This window comes from Spea bombifrons, chromosome 1 (assembly GCF_027358695.1).
Source record: "Spea bombifrons isolate aSpeBom1 chromosome 1, aSpeBom1.2.pri, whole genome shotgun sequence".
Lineage (NCBI taxonomy): Eukaryota > Metazoa > Chordata > Amphibia > Anura > Pelobatidae > Spea > Spea bombifrons.
In genome coordinates, this window is record NC_071087.1 from 111023042 (window position 1) to 111035672 (window position 12631).

The 12631-nt window shown below is 39.0% G+C and overlaps 1 protein-coding gene and 1 pseudogene across 1 annotated transcript in view; one reads left to right on the forward strand and one right to left on the reverse strand.

The window, feature by feature from the left end:
- The window catches only part of LOC128468150 (tubulin polymerization-promoting protein family member 2-like), a 27554-nt gene continuing 14923 nt past the window's right edge, over positions 1 to 12631 (reverse strand). Inside the window, exons 2-4 of the mRNA XM_053449876.1 lie at positions 2133 to 2302; positions 1400 to 1547; positions 1 to 168 (exon numbers count right to left, since the gene is read on the reverse strand). Of these exons, the coding sequence (XP_053305851.1) occupies positions 1 to 168; positions 1400 to 1547; positions 2133 to 2302 (486 nt within the window). The remainder of the gene's footprint in view (positions 169 to 1399; positions 1548 to 2132; positions 2303 to 12631) is intronic.
- On the forward strand, positions 11009 to 11859 carry LOC128468229 (elongation factor 2-like; annotated as a pseudogene).

Here is a 12631-nt window from a genome sequence, read left to right on the forward strand (position 1 = left end):
CTACTGTTTCATTTCCTTCCCCTTGCATGCCTCAACGTGTCCAGAGTCATGTGTGACCTCTTCAGAGCCAGACGCTCCTTTCCCACTCTCGTTAAAACGCTCCTTGTGTGTTCCACCATATTTAGAGATGTCTGTCAGACGATCTACTGCTCCAACTGCTACAGTTTTCTATAAGATAGTGCAGTAACGACAACAACGCTAGCATTAACATTTTGTACAGTTTTAAAACGCATCATTACAAAGAACCGGAATGCTGATAACAGTCCTCTCTTTTAGGCCCATACAGAGGTGTAAATGGATATTAACGAGTCTCTGAGTCCTTATAAATACCTTTCAGACCAAATATGCAATACGATGGCTGGGAAAATGGCAACTTGTATCATTCTGTACCGTTCGATAATTTGAGAATCAAACAGACATTAATGCTATTGCTGAATAACAATTTGGTCCTTCAAGTTGCTTGGGTAGCCGTAATATTTATCTGTCAGTCACACACAGTACAATAATTTATCTATAAATAAATCTACTGTTAAAGACTAAGATGTGAAACCAGTCTGCTTGTTTCAGGGGCATAAGGTAGGGTCATGGGTGGCTTTTGGTGCACAACTAGGCAATTTGAAACTCACTGTCTGTTACTAATTAATTGTGGAATCATTACCAGACACATACAGGGTGCTAGTTACCAGTGGAAGTTGTCAGTGGGTTGGTGACTGTGCCCAGGCATCAATATGACACAGATGTCAGGGCTGATTGGAGAGATCAGATCTCCCTCACACACATCCTAAAGCTGTTGACCAAAAAGGAGGCCTAAACGCAGACCTGAATCTTCCTCCTCCCTTGCTCTGCCAAAGAACTCTCAAAGGCTAAGCGCCTGGATATGATATCATATCCCGACACTCAGCCTTCTAAGTCAAGTTAAGAGCTAGAAAGTGCAGGCACCAAACATGTGACAACAAGGACAAAGAGCTCAAATATACAAACCCGTGCTAAGTTTAGTACGGGACAGTGAGACAACAATGATGTGCCTAGGAATGGAACTTGACTAAACTTTACTTGTGCTATGGGCCAGTAGAGGGGCTAAAATGATTAGGGATATCTATGCATATGTAAGGATGTATGTATGGTAGGAAAGTGTTTAAATAGAAGTAATACATGACTATAACAAATAATATAGGAAGGGGACATCCTACCACCTATTGCACCCAGGCATTATTAATGCTAGGCTCACCACTGGGAGGAGGAAGTCACCCACAAGTACATATTAAAGCCATTGATCTTTCCCCCCCTCCAAATGATTCCTAGGTTACCCACATCATGGAACAGCAGATATTATGTAAGTATTAAATATTTAAATAAAAAACAGCATTGTAACAAAATGTTCAATCACAACCCTTCTCACCGTGGAGCCAGGACTCTCTGGATCTTTGCCTTCCACCAGTTTGTGGATGGCCGGAAGAGCATTTCCCATTCCCTGGAACCTTTTTCTTGAGAGCTGTTTTAGACCATCTTGAAACTCAGAGAAGTTGATGACTCGGGCTCCTTTACTCCTGTAACACAGATTTAAGAGGCAAGAATTAGTTAGTTACTGTATGTGAAGGAACGAGCAAAGTATTACACAGATGAACGTTAAATATGTAGCTGTGGGGTGAATTTTAGGAATTGGGCTTACAATGATGCGTAGACAGCTAACCTCTTACACTGAGATACTGCCCTGTAAGTAATTGGATGCTATCTGGGAATAAGTCTCAGACGGTTAAAGGATAGATTTTGTCTGTAGCACAGAGATGGCACCAAAATCAAAAGGAATCAAAAGTTTTAAGTAGAGTGGTGCGGATAAAGAAGAGTAGGTGTCATTGGAGTATCCCAATAAAGACAGTATCAAAGAGAAGAATGTGATTGAGAAATAAATAAAAGCTAGATATTACAAGTCTGCTGGAGAAGGGTGTGATTTGCCGTGTCAGATGCTGCACACATGTTCAAGGCACCTAGTGAGTTCTGAGGCTGGAAACCACATTAGAATGGGTCAAATAATGAGTTAGAGTTCAAGAAATAGGTTAGGAGGTGGTAGCCAATCCAGTAGTAGGTTGGTAGGGAAAGACTGGAGAAACTTGGAACTAAGATAAATGACTTACTTGACTTTGCTGAAGACAACGTCCACATCGGCACTAGTGCACCCATTCTCCAGAATATTGCATTCCTTGCAGAGTTTGGCAAAATTCTTTCCACTCATTTCATGTCCAGGTGCCTTGGGGTCCCCATACTTTGCATATTTATGGAAAGTTGTTTCTAGCTCCTTAGACATCTGTTAGAAAACCAACAGAGTTTTATTTTGTATTTTGTAGGACCAGTTTCACTTTAGCTATGTTTAACCATGACACTAACTAAATAGTATGTATGTTTTTATGCAGCAGCATACAGTCCGTTATGCAAAGGTTAAACAATGTTATCTGTAACCCACTCGTTATACTAAAGGAATAAAGGCTGTAACAGAAACAGGCATGACCTAAATGCTTGATTGACCATTTAAATAACAACAGATAAAGACATAATGTCTCCTTAGTATTTATTTTATTGTTCTGGGAACACATATTTGAGTAGGGAAATGGTAGCTGCAAATTCTAACAAATAATAATTTTAACAAGATATCACACCTTTCCTTTGCCACAGCATGATGTCAAACAATCAGTTTGACATCATAGGCAGTGCGACTTCATGGATGATGCAACAGCTTATAACATGGAAGCAGATGAGATATGTTACTTGAAAATGAATATCACAGTGCAAATGAGAACATTGTCAAATAAATAAGCAGAGTAGCCTGAAGGATGATACAATATGGTTGTGTTGTTTATGAAAAGCAATTCTGGTTCAATGTTTTAAAAACACTGTCATGTCATGTGAGGGGTACTTTTGACAGTTGTAGGGCAGATAATGTGGAGAACTTTTATGAGCAAAAAAGGAAAGACAATAAATATATATATATATATATATATATATATATATATATATATATATATATATATACTGTATATAATATTAAGTAATATGACTTCTAGGTTTTTTAAAGCCACACTGTTCATATAATTACTAGGAGTGAGATGTGGTTAAATGAAAGTCATGCTATTACAGAGAGACTTTTAGTGTATTCACACAATGATTTTGACTGGGGTGCTGTCCAAGGCCTAACCCAGGGCAGCACCCCCCCACACACACACACACACACTGTTGAATGTCGGGATATGACATTATAATCTGGCGCTCCTTGAGTGCCTCCGGGCTGCTCCTCCATCTTCACTGCTTCAGGATATGATTAAATATTCCTGAGCTTTGCGATTTAATGGTGCCCACGTGTCACAGTCCTCCGTACTGTAAATGGGCCGGAAGGGGCATACAGAGATCTCACTTGTAGCTGGCATATTGAGCATTGGTGCACCCAGCTGCCTGATCACCCAAGTGGGTGAGCTGCCCTCTGGTTTTATGATACACTCAAACATTGTATCACCATAATACATTTAAACAGTGACTATGTCAGGCTGAGCGTAGCGCAAGTTGTAGTCCATGTGCTAAAGGCCTCTGTCCAGTGCTTAGTTATAAAATACAGATAATTTATAGAGGTCAGTGGGACACTACGTGGTTAAATTTAAAATAACTGGATAGGTACCAGTGAGTGATATAATTAAGAAGACTTTGATAGCCATATGCATTCCATTTGATGACAACTGCATGTGGGTCATTAAAAGATGGCAAACACTTCCTGCGTCACTCTGGTGACTTTGATAGAGAAACACACTTGGAGGCTGCAGTGTTAGTATTCCATCTGCAGAGCTGCATTAGGAGAAAAGAAGCCCTGATTATTCAATCAATCTTATTAATATTCATTAGAGATGATAAATATTCATCGTCCTGTTTTAGACGACTTGTTTCTATGGAAACCAGCTACCCCCAGCCTCCCCCCCACCCTGCCCCAAACAAATACACAGCTCTGTCACAGCACCTCAATCAGGCGCAGATGCACCCTGTGATATGACTACAATCCACACAGATAAACTGTACCTCAATCAGAACACGGCTGTGTCTCATACAGGCATACATGTCATGTGTATGTTCTCTGTGTGTGACAGTCATGCCCACATTATGAGAGTTACTTGACTGTTTGTAGGTTAACCAGATGTTTACAAAACATACATAACTGAAGCTGAAATGTCTGCCTATGATATGGACTTTAATGTATGTAAGTCTATATGACATTTTTAATGCAAAGTAAAATCTGTTGCAAAGCAATCGTATTAAGGTTCCTTAACACGAATCAGTTGAAGACAGGAACCCCTCAGATTTCACATGACCCAATTACAGGGATCTGTTTACATCCATGTAAAAATCTAGGTATATGAGACACACATGTAATGCAGATGACAGGATAATATAAACATACCGAAATGATTGTGATTGCCTAAATGAGAAATATGTATCTGACGGGCATAAGAATGTGTATATTAGGGTAAATCGGTTCCAGTCATGTTTTACAGAGCAGTATTAGACCAGTATCATTAGCCTGGCACAAATGTGATCTGAAGAATGATTTCATGGCTTCAATGTGCCACAATTAACCTCAGGCATAAATGAACAGACTGTGAGGATGACAACAACACAATGAATGACTTGGTGAGCTTCCAACAAGCAAAGAGTACACAACATTGTATTATATGACTTTTCACAGGGACCTGAAATCATATGGAAAGCATGTTTCTGCCTGTACGGAAGAGAGAGCAGGAGCGTACAGGGGCCAGCTTTTCTATAATCTCTGTGACAGCTATTGTCTAATCGCCTAGCTGAATAAAGACATTAAAATATTATAGAAAAACACTTGCAGCAGACCTATAGATGTCTGCAGTTAATGATCAGTCTGGATTTGCACAACAAACAATTTCAACAGAACTATATACCTCGTTATTATAGCAGGAAAAAATAAGATCCCTTTGCTGCTATCTTAACAGAAACAAAGCCGTTGGCAGTATTGATTGGCATTAAATGTACACTGTGTTAGAGAAATGTGGGATTAGGGAATGGAGGAGGGGAGACACAGGCACAGAAACTGGTAAGGCTGTGAAGTGAATGCATATTATTTATCAAATATCAAATGACTCACTTCATTGCAGAGGAATTCTATTTAGGTGATACTAAATACTATTTAGTGCCACACATCACCACACAACCATGGTCATTCTAGGGTCTTACAGCCACGTGATGATGTGTATACACTGTGTGTGTGTATATATATATATATATATATATATATATATATATATATATATATAATTGTGTGTGTGTGTGTATGCACGTATAGAAGTTGTTGTGACCACAAGAGCAATGTAGCATACCTGACAACTGTCCCTGTTAACTGTCCTGCTTTCCTTTCCCAATGTCACCACTTTTCTAGGCGGTCAGAATATTTCTTTTCTATGAAAGTATAAAAGGGTTCTAGACCCCTAAATGTCACGACAGAAAAGGACTGTATCAATAGAAATCAAATTGTTGTGTGGTTGACCAGGAGTGGTTTAAGGGTTGCATATCGGACATTGTGCTCAATGTGAATATCACCAGACACAACCTATAAAGAGATGAGGAGGCCAGCAAAAGTACCACAGTGTATTAGCCATGACCTTTAAACAAAGAAGACAAAACTTTATGTCTGAACTTACCTGCCTAATGGGCCACCACTTAGGGCAATCCTGCTATACACCCTAAGACCTGCATTATCGGATTAGTTAGCATTCCCTCTGACAAAGCACTGTGTAAATACAGTATAGTACATAGTGGCTAGTATTTGTATAATGACTATAATGTAATGTTGGCTTCTACTTAAGTCCTGGGGTCATGTGAGGGATCGGCCGTGGACCACAAGTACCAAGTCTACTGATACTCACTGAAGCTCCCCCACTATTGTGGATTCAAGGGATATGTACAGGTAGGGGAATCTAATTTGGTACTGCCATTTTCACCTGGTAAACAATCTAACCCACCATTTGAAAAAGAGACCTTGGGTGTAAAACAGCATAAATGAAAATTATTGAAAGACTAGTATTCATGATGTTTAAACCTTTTCAGATCACAAGAAAATGCCCATCTCAAAAAATGCTTTGTGAAATTTTGAGAATCACATACCAAATAGCAGTCAAACAGCAACTATTATGCATTATAAAACACAGACTAATACAAAAGGGTGCAGCAGAGAAGGGAACCTTATTTATTCATGCCAAAGCTGTCATCATGCCCAAACATGATTAGTCACATGACTATTTCATGGACATGCCTTCTTGGGAGAGACAGCAGAGGGGGTGAGGTATGTGCGTCAAATGTCTAATAAAAACAATATGTCTATGAATCAGGGTATGCATGGCACAACAATGTCACTAAGAAACAATCCCATGGCGTGTTGTAATTAGCACAGAATGCATTAATCTATCTTCACACACAGAATTTTCAGGGGGTACGGATCTTGCTAGTCCACACAATATTGCAATGCAGTGGATAATACTACTAGAACCACACCTCCCCAGGCTCTTGTGGGATTATAAATCCAAGGATAATTATACTGTTAACTCTAAATGGTAAGGTTTATTGCTGAATCCACTACATACTCATGTGAATGAATGCATCTTTGACTTGTCAGGTAAAGAGAAAATACAAGTGATAGGGAGACTCACATGGGGGGACAGGATTCCTCGAACCTAAAAGTGAGCCAGTCAGGGAGTGGGCACACAGATTGTTCGTACAAAAAGGTGTCACATTATATACAGAAGTGCATAAAGAAAGAGGATAGGGGTATATATAATAATATAATAAGTTATGACTTGCCTTTATTGGGACATCATGATGTAATGGGTAAAATGAATCATACTTAATGGCGTTTACTCTATATTATGCCATTCACTGGGGATATCACTGCACATTATTTCCTTAGGTCCTCTTAGAAACAAATCAATAAGTTGAGGTTTATGAGCAAGGAAAAGGTTTTATTTAATGTTCACTTACAGCATTCTGTAACCTTTTTCTTGGACAACACGCCATCTTTAAAGACCCTGTAAACAACTACTTACACCCTCAAACCCATATAATAAAATATATAAAATGTATTTATGGTGTAAATCATAATATAATATACACGCAATCCAAAAACAGAGCACTCATGGGACATTTAAAGAGTTTTATGTCAGCCTATCATTGTTCCTGTCTATACACAGTCGAAAGCTGTTGTAGTTTTATATCTCCTAACAGTCATACAGACATTCACGCTCACACACAGAAAGCAAGCAACAAATATACAAGCAGCCGCACCTACAAAAGCATTTACAGTTACATAGTTACATCCAACAAGGATGCCGGGCAGAATGTGATCAGATCAAATGTTACTATTGCATTTGTCAGTCAGATGCTGCCTATCTTAAAAGCCCTTGTAAAGTTTCCTCCACTGGATAATAACTTTAAACAGAACTTTTATTAGTTCTTACAATTCCCAAATAAGAAAGAAAAATAACAAACTTGAGGTATACTGAAAAGTGAAATGAGATTAGTGACGTTATATGTATGGGATAAGGGGTTTCTACCCTGACTAGTATAATAATATGTGAGGTGCCTGCTGAAATACAGAAAAACAAATATAATAGGTACCACTGAGGTTAAAATTAACATTTTCCCTTGCTTTATGATAACATGATATATCTGCCCCAAAAGTGTATTAAGCTGTGGTTGGAAAACATGATCCTCAAATGAGGTGCCAGCACACAGTGTCAGGATTTAATAGAGAAGAGGGATAAATATAAGCACCTGCTAGGTTGAAGTATATTCATCTGAGTTGCCTCCAAATTTTGGTTTGCCTCATCTTTGTTCATAATTTAGGCATTTCCTTTTTTTATGCGACAATTGAAAAAGAGACACCCAGGTATTTTTGCTGCTACTTGTCTGTGAATGGGTGGTGTGAATTCAACAATGATGGTTTAGGAATCATACAAAGAACTTCAGACATACTTTCTGACACATCCATGGTCTCATCAAGTCCCCTGATATCAAACCAATTATGCATGAAATCAGCAAGTTCTTCAAAGCAGAAATAGACTAGCACACAATGCGCCAAACTTGTGGATGTTACAGGATCAAAAACGATTCTTGTGACATCTAAAAGTATATCTCTACATATTTAAGCTTTAGCTCACAGGGGAACCTATTTACTCCTATAATGGTGCATTCAATGAACACTGCACTTTACAGTGAGCATACACAACATACCCAAAATGGGGTATTCAGTTCAAGAAAAGGAGAGCTCACGGCCAACAGAAACAAGTCCATCTTCACAGGTTACACACAGCAAGGAAAATGTTCTTATCTGTCTATATTTAGTAATGCAGGGACTGAATAGTATAGAAAAAAAGGACTGCTTAAGAGGCTAATATTATACATGCAGAGCATCATCTGTTTGGTATTTTTACAAGCCATGTACAGAATTATTCATAAGCGTTATGAGCATCTATAGGATAAGTATTTGAGAAGTGTGTGTCTACTGGAATGACAAGATCGTATGATGTCATTCTATGACAAACAAGTTGTACCTGAGGAGACTACTCATATCCCCTCCTCTGCAATAGTGAGATATGAGATGCATATTACGTGAGCTATGTACTTGTGTATTGGAAAATGTGTGTACATCAAAAATTGGTGATTTATGTAAAAAATAAAGAATCCGGGATAATACAATACGCGCTTCATATACTCAAAATATCTGTGTAAAGACGATAGGTTTGCAATACCTTAAACTAAGTGAGTATGTCATAAACAGCTTCAGTTAGGCAAGAAACCCAAAGGGACTTAGAGCTATATGTGTATGTAAAGACAGAGTAACATACACTGATCAGCCATTACATTATGACCACCTGCTAATATTGTGTAGGTCCCTCCTTTTCCACCAAAACAGCCCCACCTTTTGGTTTAAGTGCCAATAATTTAACTATTGAGGTTTATTGACTAAAGGGAGAGTTGTGGTTTTAACTCTCCAACCATTACCATTAGGAAGGGCCAGCAATGACAAGGTTCTGCAGTAACAAGGGCTGAGCTGACCCTGCTTAAGGTATACTGTATTTGCTCGATTATAAGACGACCCCCCAAAATCTGAATATTAATTAAGGAAAAAACAAAAAGCCTGAATATAAGATGACCCTATAGGAAAAAAGTTTTACCAGTAAATGTTAATTCATGTAAACAAGGAAACTCTGATCTCTGACAGCCGCGGAAGGTCTGCGCGATGGACGCAGACAACCCCCGCTGCTAACCGGAAGGAGGTGTGGTTAGCAGCGGGGTTTGTCTGTGTCCAAGAGATTATAAGACGACCCCGATTATAAAACGAGGGGTGTTTTTCAGAGCATTTGCTCTGAAAAAAACCATGTCTTATAATCGAGCAAATACGGTAATTTAATTACGTCCTGTGCTTTATCAAACAAGCAGGCAAACTTCCCTGCCGATGCGCAGCAGATAAGGCTGATGGCAAGCCTGGTTCCCTGTATCAGGGGAGGACGGCACCTTGCTCTAAGACTTGGCACTGTTACATTGTAAGACAGCAATCACTCAGTGGGAGGTAGACCATGCTAAGCTCTCTGGACACAGCGTCATCATCACGTAGAAGGTTTTTAACACATACTTTGGAATAGGTTGGTGGGACGATGGCTGCATGAAAAGTGATAGAATGGCCTTTGTGCTTCAGTTGGATCATTTTGCAACATTTGAGTGCTATTAAGGCTACAGTACATACCAAATTCCTATCGGAATATCTGCCTGTAAGTACCAAGGATAGACAAAAATCCACAAAGGTGTACAAGGTTTTTTTAAACCCAAGGAGTAAAAAAGTAAATGGATATGTTAGTTAGTTTTTTTTTCATTTAAATTAGCTGTATACAATGTATAATGATTAAACATTGGAAGGAAGCGTTTCTAAACTTTCACTTTTTCACATTTTATTCCTAATAACAATATTGTGTTGTATGAATATGGACCTTAAAAAAAACACCCTACTTGTTCCAAAAAACAAGATACAAATTGGATGGGTCATCTGAGTGTAAAAAATGGAAATTATGGTTGGACAAAGATGTTGTGAAAGTACCAAAACAAGTGTAAAAACATGAAAGACAGCATTTATCATTAAAGGCTGCCAATGAAGTTCTCCAAAAAACCCATGGTACTATTGACTGGAAAATTCTGATCTAAACCTTTACCTAATTGTTCTTTCTTCTGTACTGCAGTAGAATTAAACATAAGGAATTATTTTACTTTGTTTTATTCTCTATAAATCCTAAAATCAGATCCAATAAGTTGTTTAAGTTCTCTTGAATGGCAGCTACAATGGTGCTCTAGCAACAAATAAGACTACCGTCTTCTGCAATGCATATCATTATGAATTACTAGCTGTCAAGTTCTGGTGACATATTGTATAAGGTATAACAACATCAACCAATTCTAATAGACCAGTGCGTTTGAGAATAATTCAGTGAAGCTTTGGTAAGCCTGTTTGGCTTTGTTCTTTTCTGAGTTAAAGTTCTAATTTAATTATAGGTGCTGCAATGCATACAATTTTAACAAAAAGAGATAAAAGCAGAAATAATAGGCCCTTTGATTTCAACAATTTTGTTGCCATCACAAACTGTTACATTACTGGTAGTCAATGGTGGTACAATCATGGATACCTATTCTTGCAACTGCCCCAGTTAAACAAACTGTTACTGTTTCATGCAACACTGTTTTTGGTATGAGGCCATAATTTATGCCAGTGCCCCATAAATTCACAGTAATACCTAGCCTGCGTATTTACTTTGGAAATACATTTGCACGCATCTGTTTACTTTATAATAAGTATTGCTAAATGCTTAATGAATGAATAATAAAAAAAAGGCTACACTCTTTCAGTCCTCCATCAGCAAGTCAGCTCCCATCTCTGGCCTGCTTGTGCAATCTGGGAACATCTGCAACCATGGTGAATTTCACTGTAGACCAGATCCGAGTGATCATGAACAAGAAGTCCAACATCAGAAACAAGTCTGTGAATGCCCACGTCAACCACGGGAAATCCACTCTCACCGACTACTTGGTGTGTAAAGCTGGTATCAGTGCATCTGCCAGAGCAGGAGAGGCAAGATGAGCAGGAACACTGCATCACCATCAAATCTACAGCTATTTCCATGTTCTATGAGCTGACAGACAATTACTTGGCCCTCATCAACCAGTGCAAGGATTGCCCCCGGTTCCTCATCAACTTGATTGATTCCCCAGGGCACGTGGACTTTTCTGAAGTGACCGCTGCATTGAGAGTGACAAATGGTGGTCGACTGCGTATCCGGTGTCTGTGTGCAGACTATTGCCAAAAGGATTGAGCCCGTGCTGATGATGAACAAGATGGGCCATGCTCTCCTGGAACTGCAGTTGGACTCAGAAGAACTGTGGCTGACCTTCCAATGCATTGTGGAAAATGTCAACATTATCATTTCCACATACGGAGAGGCAGAATCTGCTCCCATGGGAAACATGATTGACTCTGTGATTGGTACTGTTGGGTTTGGATCTGGTCTGTACGTTGTCAACTTTGCTGCCAAAAGTGAAAAGTCTTAGCTCCCTCCTGACGAACGTGCAAAGAAAGTAGAAGATATGATGAAGAAACTGTGGGGAGACAAGTACTTTGATCCAGCTGCCAGTAAATTCAGCAAATCTGCCACCTCTGCTCATGGGATGAAGCTTCCTCACACATTCAGTCAGCTCATCTTGGACCCAATCGTTAAGATATTTGATACCATCATGAACTTTAAGAAGGAAGAAACTGGACATTAAGCTTGACTCATAGGGGAAAAAAAGAAGTAAAAAACACTTCTTAAGAGTGTAATGCACCAATGGCTGCCAGCTGGTCATGCCTTGCATGTATTACAGATAAGGATACAAAATAGTTTGCTTGTATAAGGAGGAAGTTGGAAGCATAGTGAACTGAGGAGCTACGAGCGTGCTGATGTCAGATGAACCATATGATGGACACATATCCTTTATTACATACAAGGGGATTTCCTTAGAAGCGAGGGGAAAGAAAGGAAAAGGGAGTTGTAACAAGTCCCTCACCAAGCCAAACACCTGTGCATGAATTACAAAATGTGGTCACCCTACGGACCCAATATTGATCACTATTAATGACATCACATATGTAGTGCTGTAGCACGAATCCTGCCACATGTGCCAGGGGTGGGATACCATAAGGAAATGACAACATAGATGTAAAGAGGCAAAATACATTTCTTCAGTAAATCAGGTGTTTACAGATGCATTTGCAGGAGAATCAGCTTTGTTATGCATTACGATGGGACAAGCATGATAAGTTTATCTTGCAAGGGCTGATCTGGTCTTTCATAATGTATACTTTAGATGGTAAGGGAACAAAACAGAAATAGGGCATACATAGCACAAAGATAGGAAGATGCAATGAACATACCATAAAATTAATTGCGTACTGTTATATATTGCTGGCTATATCATGGGTACAAACTGTATTTAGATGCAAAATTACAGCTGAATATTTTATTCAAAAGTGGTCCATGACTACTGGAGAACAAGCCTT